At 42.0% G+C, this 22045-nt stretch overlaps 1 protein-coding gene across 1 annotated transcript in view; it reads right to left on the bottom strand.

Moving 5' to 3' along the window:
• Positions 1–458: 458 nt before the first annotated feature.
• grm5b (glutamate receptor, metabotropic 5b) overlaps positions 459–22045 on the bottom strand; it is a 46796-nt gene continuing 25209 nt past the window's right edge. The window contains exons 3-8 of the mRNA XM_053507257.1: positions 20093–20328; positions 16926–17172; positions 15645–15813; positions 13495–13621; positions 5514–6447; positions 459–1896 (exon numbers count right to left, since the gene is read on the bottom strand). Coding sequence (XP_053363232.1) covers positions 1002–1896; positions 5514–6447; positions 13495–13621; positions 15645–15813; positions 16926–17172; positions 20093–20328 — 2608 coding nt within the window. The 3' untranslated portion in view covers positions 459–1001. The remainder of the gene's footprint in view (positions 1897–5513; positions 6448–13494; positions 13622–15644; positions 15814–16925; positions 17173–20092; positions 20329–22045) is intronic.

The raw sequence follows: 22045 nt of genomic DNA, 5'->3' as shown, positions 1-22045 counted from the left end.
AGGGGCACTGGTGGCTCAGTGGTAGGTGTTTCGCCTGCCATGCGAAAGGCCCGGGTTCGATTCCCAGTCAGTGCCCAAACCCCAGCCACTGGATGCAGTGTCGGTCCCAAGCCCGGATAAAATGGGAGGGTTGCGTCAGGAAGGGCATCCGGTGTAAAACCTGTGCCAAGTTGTAGTGCGGACTGGGTATTCCGCTGTGGCGACCCCTTGCCGGGAGCAGCCGAAAGACCAACAATATTATTATTATTATATTTCAAAATCTGATCATTACAAAGACAATATGTCTATTATGGAAAGGAGTACTCCCTCTTCCTTTCCTTTTTTTAAAATATAAATTTCATCCCTCCATCACTTGCCTCCTTGCACCGCTGTCAATTTTCTTTAGAATATAGCACTTGTTTCATTTCACGTGTTTCATTTCCTTGCTATATTTTTATCTCTACATCAGCACCCTTGCTCCTTCATTTTTCAACTCTACACCTATAAAATCAGTAAATTCCTGTAATATCTGTCTGTTGGCACAAGCATGCAAATATGGAAAAGAAAATGCATACAGTATCTCTACTTCCAGGATATTATTAATCATTTCGATATCACACCGTCCCGCTTGCCTGAGTCTAAGGTTCTAGAGAACTGGCTGTGGTTCTGCACTTGTGTTTGTATTACCTCCTCTGGGATGCCATTATTCATTGATTTCAGCATTACCCTCCTCTTTCATCAGTTCTCATCTGAATATTCACATCCTCCTTCTTCCTTTTCTTATCCCTAAGGTCCTTATATCCTCCCTAAAATGCCATTATTCATTAATCTCTCCTCAATTTATAATTATTTCCACATTCATTGCCTCATTTTCCATGTCTTGTCTGGACAGTCCACTTAAGGACGAGTTGCTCTGGCTCTTCGCCAAATTTAACAGTGACAACATGTAAACACGCACACCAGAAAACCATTATCTTATATCTTGTATTAATATTCTCTGCACATTCTTGCCTCCAAGGTCTTTACAAGGACGAGGAGCTCTGGCTGTAATGCCGCAGTACCAAGCACTCGTATTTGGGGGACGAGCCAGAGGCAGGAGAATTTGAGACGCTTTCTGATGCCACAGAATCTCTAAATGGTGACGGCGGCGTTAGCGTGAGAATTTCCTCCATTTCACTTTTCAAAGCTTGGGGCTCGGGTGCCGGCGTTTCCAAAGTCTTCTCTTTAACGGCAGAAGGACCGCCGAGGGGGCAGGAAGCCGGTGCACGGCCCCCGTTTGACTCCACAGGTGGAAGGGGTTGAATTTCAGCATAGGTCGTCATGGTGGCAGGCATGGACATGTCTCGGGACAGGAAGTAAGGGTGTGGGACTTTAGAAGAGCGTGGCGGTGAAGTTGACAGCATCATGCTGTTCAGTTCACTAATGTTAGCAGTGAAACGGTTCACAACACAGCTGATTTGCTCCATTAGCGAGCCCTGGGATGAGCTGGAAACTCCAACTATTCCCACGGCTCCACTCGCGACCCCGCCTCCGCCGGATACCGCGGCTCCTGCACATGAGCCGCTCTCTGTACGGGATGACTGGCTGACGTACGAGGAAACGCTAATGATCTGTTCATCATCGGCGCCTTGGTTCCGCGCTAGAATTTCCCCCGTCCTCTGACTCACGGTGCTGATCGGTGACGGAGTCTGCGGCCGATACGTTATCGGATATCGCTCCTCGCTCTCTGAGACTTCGTAAAGCATTTTATCCGTAGCGCTTTCAGACGTGACATCCTCCGACGCCTTGGAGAAAGGTTTGATCACGGCCGTCTGGTTGTTCTCGCGCTTTTTGATGTGAAAGGAGAGACGCTGCCACAGGTGGCCACCTTTGGAGTTGCGCTCCGTCTGAGCCCACGTCACTGATTTACCGTTAGAGCTGCAAAAAGCAAAAAACAAACCAATAAACAAATTATTCATTCTTGCCACAACAATAAGTTCCAATATCAGGCAGTAAACGTAATTTTATAAGGAATAAAACATTTGAGTGTGTGCAATTATAGAAAAATAATTAATGATGAGTTGTGTGATGGAGCCCAATGTCAAGCAGAGTTCCTCTATCATCTCAAAATGGTGAAATATACCTCTATAGTTTAAGAACAACACATTATCCTTTTTTAACCCAGCTACAGTCACATTTATTGTTGTGAAACATCATTCCCTGACCAGCCTCCACTTTTTTCTTCCAATTTAAAGTTAATCGGACCAAAAAAAAAAAAAAACCCAGGTTGTCATGTTACAACAACATGCAAAGTGTTCATTTCTCTGTCCTGAGGTTACACCCTTCACAAATCCAGTTTATTCTCCTTCCATAAAACTAGAATAAACATCTCCTTACGGAAAATCTTCCAAATGAAAATTTACACCAAATAATTCCCTGTCTAAGTGAATATAAAAACATGTCATGTGATAACATGTCAGAAGAAGTGCATTACCAGAATGAGCTCATTACCGTCAGAGCTGCTGTTTAAGGAAATAAATCAACCCTCTCTGACCAATCAGAACCAAGCATTCAGTCGCAACACGGTGTAATGTCTGCTATCAGGATGCTCCTGGCTGGCTGCCCTCACCGATATATTATGACTGTTGCTATGGTTACATCTCTGAGAATGGTACTTTACTCTGTGTTTTGTCTTTTTCTTTAATCCTTTACACCTGCTGTAGACTAAACATGTGTATTGTTTAAAAAAAAGCCACACAGACAGAAAGTAAAATAATTGTTATGGTTAGTCTGAAGAGTTGTACCCAAGTCTGAGGTTAGAGACCCTGCTTAACGAGATGAAAAAAAACAGTTAGCATGTTTAAATTATTATTTATGCATTCGTCCATCCATCGATTATTTAATTCCTATCAGATGTGTTAAGCGAATCGATCGAGACACAATCATATTTCATAGTTGACGTGATCCGAGGACATTTTTAAAAGTGCATGTCCTGATTTTATTCTTTCGGGTTTAGTTAAAGGTCACGATCATTTATTTGAAGGAATTGCAGTGGGGCTGCGAATGCAATAATAGGGCTGTGTTTCTCTCTTTCACTATCTTTCTCTCTCTCTTTTCTCTCTCTGCTCCCTTGGGGTTAATTAGCCTCGTTAGTTGCGACTTATCCCATTATGAACATGTGGATTTTATTATTGTAGTGTTGATTGAGTACAAGAAAACATTTAAAATTGTACAGTAAAGAGAGAAAAGATGTTATAGAGGATAAGGAAAGGAGAACAAAAGGAAAAGGGAGATAGTGGCGATACGTGAAGAGAGGTGTGGAAGTGGAGGAAATCGGAAATAAACTCGGACGCTAACGAGCTCTCGCTATTCAACTCCATTAATGCTGACTCAGACATGGATTCTTTTTGTTCGGTCAATTCATTGACTTTTCTCTCATTCACACATCCCTCTCTCTCTCTCTCTCTCTTTCTCTCTCTCTCTTTAGTTCTTCTTTTGCCTTTATTTGTCTTTTGCATCACTTATTTTTAGGTCAAACGCTGATCCTGTGTTCTACTTCCTGATTTATATCCGACTATATACTGTATAATTAGGAGTTTTTTAGCTTATAAACCTGTTGTATGGTTCTACAGAGGACTTTCCCCTAGAGGGCGCTTTAATAAGTTGATCTCTCTTCATTAGATTAGATTAGATTAGATTAGATTAGATTAGATTATGGAGGAGGATTCCAGTGGACAAATATATCTCTTTGCTAGAGTAGGTTTTTGTCAGATGCACAGCTGATCTCCAAAACGAATATATCATTATTTAGGTACAGCGGCATATGAACGCCCTACCTTAAGAACTTTCACCTTAGGAACTTATTAAATGTTGCAAGAAATCTGCCTTGGCACGCCAGAAAAAAACTTGTTTGCATCATTGGAAAGCTACGGACCCCCTAAAGGGACATTGGACGCAAGGGATAAAAATAGAGGTGAAAAAAGGACATAGAAGAAAAAAAAATCGAGACCATGTGACCCACACTTCCGGATCAATCTTCCAGCGCCAAAATACAGACAGGGCAAACTCCGAGTACAAACTGAATGTCTTTATGTTTAAGGCCAACCTAAAAGTAAAACTCAGCTACTCTACTCAGTAATTTCCTCTATGCCTGTGTAACTGTAATCCGAGTATTATCCTTTCCGTTTGCTTTTTTTACTTCTTTATTATTTTTTAGCGGTTGGCGAGCATTACTGACACTAACTGGACTGGATCGGTCATGGATCAAGTTCGGCATTACTGCCACCTGCTGAACTTTTTTTTTCTTCCTCAGATTTCAGGCGGCACGGTGGTGTAGTGTTTGGCACCGTCGCCTTGCACCTCCAGGGTCCGGGTTTGATTCCCAGTTGGGCTCGATTCCCGTGTGCATGGAGTTTGCATGTTCTCCCCATGTTTGGTGGGTTTCCTCCCACAGTCCAAAGATATGCAGGTTAGGCTAATTGGCGTTCTCACACGCACACAAACGGAAACACTTATATGTTGGGATTTATTTTTACTTTTTTTTAAAGGTAAAGTGCAGGTTAATTTGCTTTATTTTTACTTTATATTTTGTATTAATTATTTTATATATTTTTTTTTTTGGGGCAGCGGAACGAATAATTTAAGTTTCCATTATTTCTTATGGGAAAATTTGATTTGGTTTATACTGTAAGTGTTTTGAAATATGAGCCCACTTCCGGAATTAATTATGCTTGTAATCCAAGGTTCCACTGTACATTATTTCACAATATGAAATTTCGCCTTAAGAACTCACCTCAAAATGAATTAAATTCATATGCCGAAGAAGCGCTGTAGTAATAAATACAAGTAAGATTTGTGACGTACTTTGTACAACCACACATGGAGCGGTCGCAGAATTTGTAACACACAATGTTAACTGCTTTGATGTATGCAAACATTACATCAAAATCAAAGAAGTAAGCAGTTCTGGAAATACTGCCGTAGCCATCCTAATTATTCATTCGGCCGCCGTTTTAATGTTTGCTGCCCCCTTGTGGATTACCTGAGCATGGTATTGATATCAGCTTCGGTATCGATGCATATCTAATACTTTGCGAGTCACGAGTTAGTCAAAAGATCCACTAACTTTACTAGGGCCCTTAGTCTTGAGTGATGTTTCTGGAATTAGGTTCACTTTGGATTATTTATTACATTAACACTGTTTAAAACGCCTTATGGTTCGTTCAGTCCATTGTGTCCCAAACTACACAACATGTAGGTCACAAAACACACACAATCACATATGTCTCACCATCTGTTCTCTATGTGTGTGTGTTTCTCTCTCTCTCTCTATCCCTCTCTCTCTCTTTCCCTAAGTGTCTATTCATCTATCTGTTTTTCGGGTATAATTTGATTGGCATTTAATTTTTTTTTTTTTATCTTTGTGTGCCTGAGAGATAGAAACATTTATTAGTGTAATCACATTACAGGTTCACTCAGGTGGCACAGCACTTACTGTAATGGAACACACACACACACACACACACACACAGACACACACACACAGAGTGCCTGACCTGAGCGTGTCCCCAGACGAGGGGTGTCTCTTCCACAAGTTGGCGAGGCTGCTGGTGGGCGGCGGTGTCTTCTTGCCCCGCCCCACGTGCATGCGCACGGCTGTCGAGGTGGTAAAAGCGCTCCGCACGTTACGCTCAGGCTTGGCCAGGATGACGTAGACTTTGGGTGCGAACATGCAGCCGAGAGCCACGGTTCCGCTCAGGCTGACGGAGAAGCACGTGGTCACGATCTTGTAGTCCGAGCCGAAGTAGATGGGTACGAACGCCAGCCAGATGACGCAAGTGGTGTACATGGTGAACGCCACGTGCTTGGCTTCGTTAAAGTTCGCCGGCACGTTGCGCGTCTTGAATGCGTAAAAGGTGCAGCTGAGAATTAGTACGCCGTTATAGCCGAGCGGCGCCACCACGCCCAGGTTGCTAGTGTTGCAGATGAGCCTGACCTCTCGGATAGATGGATAGTGGAAGATGACGTCCGGCGGCTCCAGGACGAGCAGCGTGACGATGATGCCGAGCTGCACCATGACTAGGAAGGAGGAAATGGCTAGCTGGGCGCACGAGCTAACGAAGCGCGGCTTCTTAGTGCAGATTTTCTTCTTGCTCCCTGCCAGGATGCGTGCGATACGGTTGGTCTTGGTGACGAGAGCCGAGTAGCTCAGGGCGGGCGCCAGGCTGACACCGAGGCGCTGCAGGAAGCAGGAAATGATGCGAGGTTTAGTGATCAGGCAGAAGGTGCAGATGTATCCCAGGCCGATGCCGAACAGGATGACGTAGCAGAGCTCACGGCTCGACGACTTCACTACCGGCGTGTCGCGGTATACTACGAACACGGCTGCCACGAAGAACGTCACCAGGAGACCGAGGCAGGAGAAAACGACCGCTGCAATCGGCTCCGGATCACCCCAGTGCAGGTACTCGATCGGGATGGGGTCACAACCTGGAACGAGAAAGAGCTTGAGTAACATCTATAAATGCTTGAAAGTGCACAGGTTCTCAGGAGAAGCTGTCTAGGTACTCTGTGTACTTGTACAAACATGCAGGATTGTGTTCGTTGATGAATGTTCTTGATGCTCTGTATACATGTGTTACCAAAGATTTGTGACTTTATCGGTTTTTTTCTTTCTTCGAATTTATCGCTGGAAACCCTGAAGAATGGTATTGGTAAGGGGTTTAAACTTCCAGGTGAAATAAACCCGAGAACACGCTCGGGTGATACTTTTCGGCCCTTTGCAGCTCGAACAGCTTCAACTCCTCTGGGAAGGGTTTCCACAAGGTATAGGAGTGTGTTCCAGATCCGCATTTGTGAAATCTCCGATCTTATTCATCCCAAAGATGTCAGGACTCTGTGCAGGCCAGTCAAGTTCTTTGGACCTTGCTTTGTGCACTGGAGCGCAGTCATGTTGGAACAAGTCGGAACAAGTGTCCATACCCAAACTGTTTCCAGAAATTTGGGAGCATGAAATTGTACAAAATGTCTCGATATGCTAAAGCATTCTGAAGAAGTTTCTTTTTTCTTGAAAGTAAGGGGCTGAGCCCAACTCCTGAAAAACAACCCCACACCATTTCCAACATGACTGCGCACCAGTGCACAAAGAACGGTGGAAGAACTTGTCTGGCCCGCACAATGAGTCCTGATCTCAACCCAATGGATGAATTAGAGTGGGCCAGGCCTTTTCGTCCAACATCAAAATGGTCAAAGAATTTCCATAAACACACTCCTAAACCCTTTACAGAAGAGTTGAAGCTGTCATAGCTGCAAAGGGGGCGGGGCCAACATCATATTAAGAACTGGATGTTACTCAAGTTCATATGCATGTGAAGGCAGGAGAGCGAATACTTTTGGCAATATAGTGAAAGGTCAAAGGGGGCTAGTTCTAGTCGTCAGGTTACACACCCAACGTCTACCTCTGCTTAAGTTGCATCTAAAAGAGACAGAGCCTCTGTCCTTCAATATAAACACCAATCATCTCTTCAACCAAGGTCAAACTAACCTTCCAGGACATTCGGCAAACCGCAGCTCCGAGTCAATTAGCGTTGGACCCTAAACGGACAGCGTGAACTGGCTGACCGACGAGCAGGCACAGCTTCAACGGGATAAAGCGCGTGCTAGGCGTACGACTAGCGAGATCGATGAAGAGCTGCACTTCCTTATTTTCATACTCAAATGTTCAAAAAAAAAAAACGACAGATTGTCATCGGGGAACGATGCACGAGACAGTGTGCGGTGTGAAAGATGTGACAGGACGTTTCTGTCATTATTTAGGATTTATTTAACTATTTAAACAGCCAGAGAACTGAGCAGAGAGAAGGAAATAAGAAAGAGGGGAAAATTCCACAGGGATAGAAATAGAGAGGGGAGATGTCTAAAGAGATAGAGAGACAGATGGAGAAGAAAGGGGAAGAGAACGACTCTGTGAAATGGATGAGAGATTGAGAGCCAGATGTACACAGCTGTCTGGGTCTGGTTTGAAGATGTAATCAGCCTGCATTCTGCCTGAAACCCTTTCAGTGTTAGAGACGTATACAATAAACTCTTAATCATTTAAACGACTGAATGTTTAAAGGACGACTCAAAGATTTATTGAGTTAAAATAATTTGTATGACATACAGTAACATCCTCCTGAAAAAAAAACTTTTTTTTTCTATTTCGAAATTGTTTCAAAAAAGAGAATGTGGTCACATGACCAGGGCTCGTTATATTACTTAACATTATACTGTATATGAGTTTCTGATCAGGAGTTTCAGTGATTTTTACGCACTTTGCATAAATTTGCACAAAACAACTCTTCCAGTTCATGCACTGCTCCAGATTAGGCAAGTTTCACAAAACAAGTACAGTATGGCGTCTGAGTTAAAACAGGACAGATCGACGTTTACAGATGAGATTTTCAGTCACAGTAAAACATCTGAACGTTGCAAACGCTTTAAAGAAGGCCGTACGTCCGTGAATGACGATCCCGGCCGAGGTATCTCAGAGCCGAGTTTAGTCCTTCAGCCAACGTTCAGCGAGGGGAAACACTTTCAACACATTACAGGAACTCAGCAGGGAGTTATTGCCACATCTCCCATACATTTTCACATTAAAGGGGTTCCTGGGAGGCCGGTGTTTCAGACGTGAATCAGAAAGGAAGTTCGATCACAGCTTCGGTGTACCGAAAAACCTTTCTACCGTAATGGTGTCCAAGCACTAGTGTAACACTGAGATTAGTGCATTAGTCTAGCAGGGGATTATATAGAGAAATACAGGGAGTTTTTACTCTCAGTTCTGTGTTCTGTCATTATGCACAATTAAAAGTCCCGGTTTGACTTAAACACCACTCATATACGTCTGTATCATATTGATTTTTATACCTGTTTCATGATGCGAGATCTGGCAACCCTGATCACAACACGTACGTCAGGAACACCATTTTAAAGCTCGGTTATATAATTCTTTACAAATCCATCTTTTATTTCCGTCTTTTTTATTCAGTTTACAGTTCAGAAGGTGTTCCAGCTCCAACATGTTAGCACTTCTATGCAAACAACTATGCAAGTATGCACGTCCAACCATGGACACGTCATATAAACGCGTGTTGTTAATATGGTACCGTTTTCTGTGCGACATTCATTGAACATTTTTGTAAGGAGTCTCCAGTGTCAGTGCTTCAAACCGGGCAGAGCTAAAGCTGTGAAATCGTCGTGCTTTAAGTAAGAAGAAAGGAAAACGTCTTGAGAGGGTAAACATGATGGACTGTTCTCAGTTCAGCTCGGCTTGAGAATAAAATTTAGATGGAGAGAGAGAAAGAGAGACAGCCAGTAAGAGCGAGAGTAAGACAGAAGCGGAGTGAGAGATGGAGAGACGCTCGTGGCAGTGTTGCCTTTAGTTAATATTAAATACTGCTAGACTCTGCGGAGTGAATGTGAACGTTCTGCAGTGTAACAGGGCACTAATTAATTATTCATCACCTTCATTAATTATTAACGATTTTAGTTCCTGTTTAATACACGAGTGCTGTTTATTACTGTCCGTATTACATTTAATAGCCAAGAAATCATACATTTCCAAACATATACTGTAGATCTCCCAATCCGTCCCAGTGCCTGGATCCTCTATCTGTCTCTCTCTCTTCCTCTGTGTCTCTCTCATCCTATGTCTCTCTCTCTCTCTCTGTCTCTCTCTCATGCTCTGTCTCTCTCTTCCTCTGTCTCTCTCTCTCTTCCTCTGTCTCTCTCTCTCTCATCCTATGTCTCTCTCTCTCTGTCTTTTTCTCATGCTCTGTCTCTCTCTTCCTCTGTCTCTCTCTCTCTCTTCCTCTGTCTCTCTCTCTCACCCTCTGTCTCTCTCTCTCTCTTCCTCTGTCTCTCTCTCTCACCCTCTGTCTCTCTCTCTCTCTTCCTCTGTCTCTCTCTCCCTCTCTTCATCCTATCTCTCTCTCTCTCTCTGTCTCTCTCTCATCCTCTGTCTCTCTCTCCCTCTGTCTCTCTCTCTCACCCTCTGTCTCTCTCTCTCACCCTCTGTCTCTCTCTCTCTCACCCTCTGTCTCTCTCTCTCTCACCCTCTGTCTCTCTCTCTCTCCCTCTGTCTCTCTCTCTCATCCTGTCTCTCTCTCTCATCCTGTCTCTCTCTCTCCCTCTGTCTCTTTCTCTCTCTCATTCTGTCTCTCTCTCTCCCTCTGTCTCTCTCTCTCTCATCCTATGTCTCTCTCTCTCTCTGTCTCTCTCTCATGCTCTGTCTCTCTCTCCCTCTGTCTCTTTCTCTCATCCTATCTCTCTCTCTCTCTCTCTCTCTCTCATGCTCTGTCTCTCTCTCCCTCTGTCTCTCTCTCTCCCATCCTATGTCTCTCTCTCTCTCTCATCCTCTGTCTCTCTCTCTCTCATCCTCTGTCTCTCTCTCTCTCTGTCCCTCTCTCTTTCTGACTGCGTAATTATTCATCTTTTCAGTGAAACAAAATGAAACGCAGCAATAACACTCAGAGTGAAAATGAAACATGCCGTAACATGAATATGAAATGTTGAACTAAATCTGTCCATCTGTCTGTCTGTCTGTCTGTCTGTCTGATGGCATCTGTGTTTGTTATTAACCTCTGCAAAAGATCTCACGCGTCCTTCTATTCATCTCCGTATTAAAGGGCTGATGAAAAATCACACAGCGAAATGAAACAATTCGCCTCCAAGAGACAAGAGAGCAATTTGTTTACAAGCTGTCATCCTGCGCTCTTTCTCTCTCTCTCTCTCTCTGTGTCAAAAACATACACCACAACTCACCCAGCCATGCACATAAACACCCGGGCAGATTAGTTCATTAATCTGATTTACACCTTTAGTTCACCAAGCAGTATCTCTCTCTCTCTCTCTCTCTCTCTCTCTCTCATTATCCCTCTCTTTCCCTACAGATGTTAAGGGACTGGGAGAAACAGACCTTGACTTAGAGAAATAAAAGAATGAGAGAAAGAAAAAAGAAAGAAGGAAGGTGAAAAAAGCAGAAAAGAATGAAGGAAGGATTTTAAAAGACGGACAGAAAGAAAAAGGAAAGAAAGAAAGGATTTTTATCTTCAGTAGATGAGGATGAGGTTTTACAGCAGCCTTTAAACTTTAACACACAAACTCTTACCAAAATCCAGAATTAAAAAATGGTAATTTTCCTTTTTAATTTGCTGTCAGTATAAAATGAGATACTACAATATGCTCGACAGCAGAATAATGCAATTAAAAACCTTAAAATAAAGACTAATATGCTGCTGGTATCTGAATGAGAGTGAAGGATGTAATGTGTCACTAACACGCACAGCTGCACGAGTCGTCTCAGTTCTAACGATCACTCAACTGTTGTTCTCGTTCTTTCATCTACTGCCATTAGGGGGCGCCGCAGCAGATCGTCCTATCTGCACATTTTGGTTTTAAATTCGATGTTGTACGCCCTTGCTGACGCAACCCTCATACTGTATTTTTAATCCGTGTTTGTCTCCTGCAGTGCCGGGGGCTGGATGTGGGGCCACAGCTGGTAGAAATCTATCATACTGTTTCAGTTCTGTAGCTTAAGGTTGTTTTATCTCAAATAATTATACAGTCGGGGCCAAAGGTTCTCAGAAAGACATAATTATTCATTTTCACAAAGTCTGCTGCTTCAGTGTTTTTGTCAGATGTTACTCTGGGATACTGAAGTATAATCACAAGCATTTCATTGGTGTCAAAGGCTTCTATTGACATCTGCATTAAGTTGACGTTATTTTTTTAACACCTCTAACATCTCAATTCGCTCTGACATGCTGTCAATCAACTTCTAGCCCACATGCTGACTGATGGCCGTTCTTGGATAATCAATGCTTGGAGTTTGTCAGAATTTGTGGGGTTTTAAAATAAAAGCCAAAAACATCTCCCAAACTTCTCCCAACCATCCAAGAAGAAGAGTTTGATGATGAACAATGTCTTTTCCAGCATGATGGAGATCCTTGTCACGGGGCAAAAGTGATAACTAAGTGGCTCAGGGAACAAAAACTTAAAAATGTTGTGCCCATGCCCAGGAAACTCCCAAGACCGTAATCCCACTGAGAACGTTGGTCAATCCTCAAGAGGTCAAACAAAAACCCAGAACTTCTGACAAGCATTGATTATGTAAGAATGAGAAAGAGGTCTTGAAAAAGTCTGCAAATTATTGACTTTTGCATAAACATACGGTAATTGTCAATAAAAGCCTTTAACACTCATGAAATGCTTATAATTATACTTTAGTATCCCATCTAATAAAAAGATTTAAAACACTGAACCAGCAGACTTTGTGAATATTAATATTTGTGTTATTCTGACTATTAATAAAGTCGCTTTGCTTATTTCATGTCATAAACGTCCTTGACTTAGGGAAAGTGTGCATGTGTCAATTTAGATTCTGTGCATTCGCTGAATGCTCCTGAAAAGCGAACATGACCGGGGTTTGAAGGATAGTCTGTCTAGATGCTGTTCGGTATATTTTATCATAATATGAACAATTCTGACATACGTAAGCAAGGTTTCTGATTAAGATGCATAAGATGATTTTAATGAATTCATAATATCATGCAGTGTTTTTCTTTTTAACATATTTACACCCAAAACATGAATTTCAGCATTGCACGATATTTCAGAGAGTAGAGCTAGACATGAAAAGTCCAAGTGCAGTCCAAAAGCACTCAGCATCTCCAAGAAAAAGGTCATAGACTGTTTACAAGATCGTGAGACGGCAGACGCTGTCGATGAGACCCTGCACGATACCCTTTACCCAGCAGACGCCCCTCAGTGCTTATCCAGACTTCCTAAGATACACAAGAACGGTTTATTTCTCGGACCTGCTGTCTTGATCGATTCCAAATATCAAGCGTCTCCTTAGATCTCCACCTTCTTGTCTAGAGACGTGGCTGCACGATGAGGTTCAATTACATGTACCTGCTGAGAGAGATGTCCCAGTATTACAGGACACATTCCGTAGACCAGCACTCAATGTTCTATGTACACCTGAAGGACAAGAGGGACTCCTCTGATAACAATATGTTAGACAATATGGACAAAGAGGACAATAAGTGGAGGGGGAAAGCAGATGGCCAGGGACAAGGACAAAGGGGAAATACGTATGCGCAGTACGCTAGAGAAAAGACGTAAAATCCTGTGTTAATACAAAAGGCTCAACAAAAGCCAGAAGGTTGTACAGGACCACTGGAGAGCTAAAGAAAAGAAACAAAGCGGATCTCCTGCGTATTTATACTTCAATTCATGAGCAGAGAACCTTGGCAATGGTTCTATGAGTCGCTGTGAAAAACGTTCTTCCAATATATATTCCACTAGTTGGCGATTTCATAACGGCGGAAGACTGAAGGGGCGAGGTCTTCCTGGAGAAAAACACTCGCCCTGAGATAGAAATGTTGGCTAAATTCAACTAAATACTTAGCATAGCAACATAAAAGTCTTCTTTTTTTTTTTTACTTTAACTTGTCACACATCTTTATCTGTCTGTCTGTCTGTCTGTGACCGTACCTGTGAGGTCATCGGTAGGCCAGGATCCGAGTTCACAGGCGCGGCAGGTGTACTCATCGAACACAAACTCATTTTCTTTACAGGGGGTGCACGTCCAACAGCAGCTCGCCTCGCCCTTACGGATCACCTGCAGAGACAGTGAGACAAAAAGTGAGACTTGGAGAGTGTTTAGTTCAGAGAGAGAGAAGGTAAAAAGAGAGAGAGAAAGAGGGCAAGACAGACCTGATTTTTTTTTAAGGCTCGCTTAAAAGGTTCTCAAAAGAAAACAATAGGCATGGATGGATAGATAGATAGATGGACGGACGGACGGACGGACAGAAAGAAAGAAGGATGGATGGACGGACGGACGGACGGACGGACGGACGGAAAGAAAGAAAGAAAGAAGGATGGATGGATGGATGGATGGACGGACGGACGGACGGACGGACAGATAGATAGATAGATAGATAGATAGATAGATAGATAGATAGAGAATTGCTGCACAATTCGGAATTAAATATCACATTGTTGGGTTTTTTAAAAAACATATTGCAATTGCTATTTAAACTCCAATATGCCAGTGATTCCCAAAGTGTGGGCCTGACAGTACTACAGCTTCGCCTTGAGACGTCTTTTAGAATAAATAAATGTTTAACATTTCTGTAATTAATTTTAAAATCCCCATCAAATATTTAGGATTAAATATTTACATTCAAAAAGTAATTAAACCTATTTAAACAAAGCCATGGTCTGGGAGCCGTTCAAAACTTGTTTGTGTCAGTGATTCACACAAAGGTTTAATGTCTATTTATTTCAGATTATTACTTCATTTACATGTCTTTTCTAAATGTCTTGATTGTTTTTACATTCATTTTAGTGTTGGAAATTGGTAATATTGATAATATGTTTAGAGTGGAACGGTTTATCTGCATTTACATTATTTCCTATGAGAAAATGTGTTTCACAATACAAGTGAAAGCTGAGGTTTTACTGTATAGGGGAATACTTAATTATGTTTGTCTTATGTGTTAATCAGAACTGTGATTGAAGGTGGGCCACAGAAGATTTTAAGACTTGAAATTAGAACACAACCTTCTAAAGTTTGGGGACAGCTGTGATAGGGGTCAGGGTTGTTAAATGTACAATTTTGTAATTGAACAAAAGGCACAAATTATCATTATAAACATTAGTTTGCCAATATTTATTTAGCACCTTAGATGTTAATTTTGAAAAAAAAAAAGTAAATTGTAGTCGTGCTCGATTTGATAAGTGCATGTCAATATTGTGATTTTAAATTTTTCTGCAGCACCTATTGATAAATTGATTGTGCAGCACCTACAGTATAGACAGATTCAGATCTGCCATGGATTTGGTTCAGTGTAACACCAAACAGAACAGGGTTCTCCTTATGCTCTTGATTAATTAAAGAGCCCTGACGCCAATTACAGGTTGAAGCTGGATTAAATGTAAAAAAAAAGGAAAGTTATATCCAATTTGTCACCTCTGAAAGTGTTAAATGAGCTTAGCGAAGTGAATCACTGCAGGCCTGCTGGAACTCATCAGTCCATTTAATGTGTGATAAATCAAGGACGAACTTAAACCTGACATTTTGTAACCACTTAGAGAAATGTCATTAAGGCACACAGTGACATTTCACTAATTTTGTCAATGTGTTAAAGTCCACTGGGAAAGAAAAATCTAGCCTATCCCTATCTCGTCCTTCCATTCCAACAACTACACTAGCATCATCTGGACTGCTGTACCTATCACTGGCGACTGGGCATTCAGTAAGGACTGGAAAAAAGAAGGATGATGATTTAGCCCAAAAGATTTCACATTCTGTACTTTCTTAATGCTCCATCAGCATTCCTCAGACTCGGGGAACCAAACCACACCAGTAACACCACCCAGGACAGAGAGAGAGGGCTGAAGGAAACATGGGGTTACTGAAAAGGGTCAATGGGTGTGGCTAAATGGGGTGGGGTTTAATGGGGGGTGGGGAGCTGTTGAATGGGGTTGATTTTTTTTGGGTGATTCAAGGAAGAATGAAAAGGAATTTGTTAAGATGAAAGAAGGTGAGATGTTTACTGTGATACAAGTAACCATAGATAATTACTGTATATGGTTATTATGTTACAGTGGGAAACGTTTGATGTTTGTAAGGTTCTGACCTTGATTTGTCCTTTATCGCAGGGCTCACTGCAGACTGACTTAATCATGCCATCTTTGTTCGGCCAGATTTCATCATCATCTATCTGCAGTCCGCTGTTGTCCCAACTGCCCACGACAGTGTAGTCGTAGTAGTCTTTCCCCATCTTCTTAAAGTTCATGATCACATAGCTACACACACACACACACACACACACACACACACACACACACACACACACACACACACAAACCAAAATTGAAACACAAACATAAACTATTTCAAAATTCTGACTAGATTTACCCTGACTAAGTAACTGACTAAGACCATCTGTGACTGACTGACTAATTAAGTGACTGGTTGTCTAACTGACTGACTGACTCACTGACTGACTGAGTGATTGGCTGGCTGACAGACAGACTAACTAACTGACAGACTGACTGATCGAATAACTGATTGACAGACTGGTTGACCAACTGACTGAGTGACTGACCGATGGACTAATTGACTAAGTGACTGACTGGTCGACCAGCTAACTGATTAACTGACTGATTGACTGGCTGACTTACTGACTACTGACTCACTAAATGAATGACTGACTTAATAACTACTGACTCACTAATTGAATGACTGACTGACTTACTAACTGACTGACCTGACCTACTGACTACTGAATCACTAACTAAATAACTGACTGACCCACTGACTAACTTATGACTGGCCATCTGACTGACAACTTACTCAAAAACTAACTGACTGACTGATTGAATGACTAACTGACTGACTAACTAACTATATAACTGATTGACTGTCTCACTGAATAACTGACTACTGACTCATTAACTGAATTACTGACTCACTGTCTGATTGACTGACACTTACTGACTAACAGTCTGACTGATTGTCTGACTAAGTAACTGACTACTGACTCACTAACTGAATAACTGTCTGACTTAATGACTGTCTGAATGACTGACTGACTGATTACCTGACTGACTAATCGACTGACTGAATGACTGGCTGATTGATCAACTGACTAAATGACTGACTGACAAACTGAGCGACTGACTGAGTGTATGACTGACTGACTGACTGCGTAAACGACTGACTGTCTGATGGCGTGGCTGTTCAACTAAGTTAATGACTGACTGACCGAATGACTGACTGTGACTGTCTGAGGGACTGCCTGTCTGGATGAATGACTTAATGGCCAACTGACTGACCAAATGCTTGTCTGACTGACTGACAGACAGATTCAGTGACTGACTAATTCACCTGCTTATTAAATGAATGCTCTCTATACCTTCCAGGTGAATCTCCATGCTCATCAAAGTAGATGGTCTCTCCACTGACGCCTGTGAAATTGGTCTTCATTAGAAAGTCGAGCAACTTGGAACCGTCGATTGGCCGCATGGCATCACAGAGTCCCGCCATGCTAGGACAGAGAGCTTTCTGCATCTTATGAAGCCCATATGCCATGCTGTAGATCGCATTGATGACAAACCCCATCTTGGTGTCCTGAGCGTACTGCTGCCGCAGAGAATCACGCTCTAGAGACAGAAAGAAAGGGACATGTCTGTGAGACAAGGAGCAAACGAACAACCTTGGCCTCAAATCATTCATTCTGCTCTGCTTTAATAGCTTCGTGTTTGGATTGTATTCTATTTATTTAAAGTATTTTACTGTAAATAAATTTAGTTCTATTCAATTTGGATAAGATCGATTACTTTTAGGGTTTATCTTAAGGGGAAAATCTGTAGGTTGTAACTGATAAAACGTTTGACAAATTGGTAAACATTAAAGTGAAATGTAGGTGTAAATGTAGTAATTATCTGTTCAGGTATTTCCTTTGATTCATGACTCATAGATATTTAATATGCACCCTATCAATCTTTTCAAATTATCTCCTATATAGAGATCCGATTATAGCATTTATCAAATCAGTAATTCATTTCATATATTTCCTCTCCTAATATAACGGCACGGTGCAGCTCTCCAGTGAAAGATGGTCAATCTGTTGATTGCAAGTACTTTTAAAGGGACGGCTATTTCCGTTATCTTGTTAGCCGGTCGTCGTCACCAAGGTCGTATATGAATTTTGATGCGAATGAAATCACGTCACGTTAACGCGTGTTAGCTAAGAGCAAAAGAAATCTATGAAAATTTATGGGCATACACGAATGCTGTTGATGTTCTACCTATTTGAAGACTCTCGTGCATGAACTCATTGACACTGGTATGGCTTTCAAAACACAATTATTCACTGCAGCTAGTTTCTGTATAATTTAAAGCTACATGTGTTACATCTGAACAACCCCTGAGTTACACCTTAGAACTCGCTCTCTCTCTCTCTCTCTCTGTTTAATTCGAACCAAAATTCAGTAATTCACGGGTGAATGCAAATTGAGTTTCATTCATATCCCCTTCTTCTTTTCTTATTGAAATGGAGCTATTTGAAACTGTGGCGCTTTGATGTGCCGCGTGAACAGTGTGTGCTTTAGGTATGAATGGAGAATTGAACAGACGAGGTAAGAGAAAGTTATGAAAGAAAGGAATATCAACAAAAAGGGGGCAGTAAAGGTAGAGACAGAAGGTAGGAAGAACAGAATGACATGTAGTCTAACTGTAATATGGTGAATCGAAAGGACAGAATGAGGCATACAAGAGCATAATTTGGTGCTTTGGAGTCGGGTCCAGGGTATGAAAAAAGTAAATGGAGAGATTTTTGACTTTAGGTGACCTAGACATGTTCTTGATGATTAACTGTAGCTTCTGGTGCATAAACAGGTCTACACTAGTTGGTTCAGTTTAAAGCTTTTCAGCGACACGTGCATGTGGAAAATGTTTGGGACTTGGTCTGAAACAGGGATGGGCTTATTATAAAAACTGTTTCGAATGAACAGCTATTGAAATGGGTTTGAGTTTGCATTACTGGAATGCATTTGGGTTAATTATGGTTTGTGAAATGGATCTGAGCTGATTGCAGCTTGAGCCATTTCTCATTTAGTGAAAAGGGTTCAGGTTAATTATAATTTATTGAAATGGGTTTAGGGATGATTTTAAGTTGTTGAAATGGGCTCTGTGCATTATTTAACTCAGACTGGGTCAATTGTGTATTTCCAAAATGGGTGAGAGTGAATGAGCCGACGTCCCACTGTGGTTTACAGGAATTTGTGTAGAGTTTGCTTTATTATTTTGGGATGACGCTGAATCATCAAACCAAGCCAATTTTTTTAAACAGTTGAGCATAATGAACCGGTTTAATTGACGGTGAGTCCCTGCGTCAGTTTTATGGTAATCAAAAGAGTTTGGTTCATTAAATTAGGGTTGAGTGGGATTACTGATCTACTATGTAGTTTCCGGTAATGAACTGGTGTTGAGTTTGTGTTATTGAACTAAGTTTGAGTTTGGATAAAAAACGTAGTTTTACATTTTAGCAACTGAACTGAAGCTATTATGTGTTATTAATAAATTATTAAGTTTACAGTAGGTTCTTGAACTGAGGTTCCTTTGGGGTTATTGAATTAGAGTTGAGTTTGGTTTATACATCTGTGGTATAACTGGGGTTGAGTTGGGATTATTGAACTAAGCTTGAGTTTGGATGATAGAATTAGTGTTTAGGTTGGATTACTGGACTAGTTTTAAGTTTGGATTAATGATCTGGGGTTGATGTGGGGGTTATTGAACAGAGGTTGAGTTTGGATATGTTACTGTGTTTGCATATGATTGTGTGTGTGTGTGCATGCGCATGTTTTGACAATGCAAGGTGAACAGGTACAACAACGGTAAACAAATAATGCGCAGTAACACGATCTAAAGTGAAAATGAATCAACACAGATTGAACTAGTTTTGGGTATGGATTGTGGAACAGAGGCCGAGTTTACCAATAAAATAAAATTGGGTTAAATTTCTTATTTGGATGAATTTGACTGATCTGGGCGGAGCATGTTTTTTATTAACTTGTAACAGCAAAGGCTTCGGAGTTAACGTTGACTGCATTGCCAGGTTCAATGTAGTTCACTGCAGAGTAGTTGGACAGACGCTTGGTTTACGAAAAGCAGTTTTGAGCCAAGTGAGACTCGTGTTTAGGGCCAGGTGTGTAACTGTTGATCGGGGTTTTTAGTCATTAACAGGCGGAAGCCGTGATCATCATATGAAAAGCTCTCGGGTCCATTAATATGTAAACACATTCAGGAATAAATAGGCTAATAGGTGAATCTCTTTTCCATCCATCACCTCCTCCTGCCCACATCCTTCTGAGTTTACTAACATAACAAAGGCGCTGGAGTTCTGCTGTGTATGTGCACAAGAGTGTGTGTGTGTGTGTGTGTTAGCTAGATTGTGTGCACTCGTGGTAATTAATTGGATTATGAGATTTATGGGAGGAAAGCATGGTTGACATGTTTACAACAATGTGAAATTGAAATTGCATGTGTGTGTGTGTGTGTTATTTGTGTGTATGCACTCACTGCTACAGGTCCGGTTGTAGTTCGGGTCCTCCTGCAGATGACCTTTCAGTCTGCAGTGAAAACGATGCTGCCAGAACTCGGGGAACCACGGGTTGCGCTGATTGTTGTCAGGACGTAACTTTAAATAGTAATCGTCAAACCACTTCACGTCCAAGGATCGCAGTTTGATCGTGATTCCACCCGCAGCCTCGCGCACGTACCCGTCGGTCACATCGTACCGGTCTGCCCATCCGTCACTGGGGCAGAGAGAGAAGAGACAAAACATAAACGTGAGTGGAAGGCCATCAGCAGGAGTGCTGCCGGTCAGAGTAATCGATTTATCGGCTGATGGTGGTGATGGAGAGCGTTTCTCCTCCTTTTCACATACAGTACGCGCAATCCTCCGCCGTCCATCTGATTTACATCCTCTATCTCTCGGCCTTGCTTCCTCTTTTTAATTTATTCCCCCTCTCTTGTTATTTCCTCTTTTTTTCCACACACACACACACACACACATACGCTCCTCTTCCCTTTGCACCTTAATTCCCTCTTTGGCAATTAACATGATCTGGTTCATACACACACACACACACACACACAAATCTGTAAATCAGTTCACAGTTGTATTACTCGGAATCTCTCTAAACTCCGTCGTCATGGATACAGCTGCAGCCAATCAGACTACAGCGTACTCCGAGGGCATCAACCAGGCACACAGGGCAAACGATGATGCCATCTGTACCCTGCGTGTGTGTGCATGCGTAACTGTGTGTGTGTGTGTGTGCGATACTGTGTGTGTGTGTGTGTTGCGTGTTTTGACATTGCAAGGTGAGGAGGTACAACAATAGTGACCAATTAATGTGCAGTAACACGCTCTGATATGTAAATGAGCGCCAGCAACTCGATCTGTGTATGAGAGATAACGTGCACACACACTCATACACACACACACACACACACACACTCACACACTTAGAACGAAAAGATATTTAACACATTCTGAATCAACACAGATTTCTGAACATATTTTTTTGTTTTTTTGCTCAAACACAGGAAGAGTCTCGGGAATTCAGCATCGACAACTGACATTCCACGGGGTGTGTGCGTGAGTGTGTCTGTGAGTGTGTGTGTGTAGCTCTGTTTCAGTAGCGCGCGCACACACACACACACACACACACTACCAGATGGCTTAGAAAATAACCGAAGAACACCGAATTTTCTCTGGTCAGTCAGTGTCATGGTGTTAAGTGGTTAGTCACACATCCCAAACTCCTCTGGTCACATGACCCTGATCTGGGCGGAGTCAAAACAAGACTTCTTTGATTTCCCAGTATCATAGTTTCCACTTTGCCTGCTTTCTAAGATCCCCAGTTCCCATGGGAACCTGTCTTACATAATTTCCAGGATGCCAGTCTGTATGCTTTTCTAATACAGTAAGTCCCCTACATACGAACTAGTTCCATTCCGAGAGCTCATTTGTAAGTCCAATTTGTTCGTAAGTCCAACAAACATTCTCTAGATACTAGGATGCTAACACACTTGCCTGTACACATTATAAAACCAACATGTTCCATGATCTCGTCCTTGTTCTTTAGAATTGTGCTTATGGTTAAACGGTTCATGTTAAAAAAACGAGCGATGTCTGCCATTTTTTCACCACGCTCCGTTCTCTCAATTATTTTCACTTTTGTCTCCATCGTTATTCTTAGCAGTACCAGCTTCATCGTCGCTGCTTTTACACTCGCTTACGGCCATCCTAGGATGCCCGCTGCACGTACGTGACAATGTATACGCCGGACATGTGATCTAGCTGCCGCGACTGAACATGTATGTTTGTATCTTTAAAAGTTCATAACTTAAATGTTCATATGTAGGGGACATACTGTACTCTACTTTCCATGTTTACTGACTTCCTGGTTACTGGATCTCAAATTGGCTGGTTTCTAGGTTTGTGGTCTCGTCAGTCCCTAGTTT

Source organism: Clarias gariepinus, chromosome 11 (genome assembly GCF_024256425.1).
Source record: "Clarias gariepinus isolate MV-2021 ecotype Netherlands chromosome 11, CGAR_prim_01v2, whole genome shotgun sequence".
NCBI classification, from domain to species: Eukaryota; Metazoa; Chordata; class Actinopteri; order Siluriformes; family Clariidae; genus Clarias; species Clarias gariepinus.
Note: the sequence above shows the minus strand (reverse complement) of the source record. Positions and strands in the feature narration are given on the sequence as shown.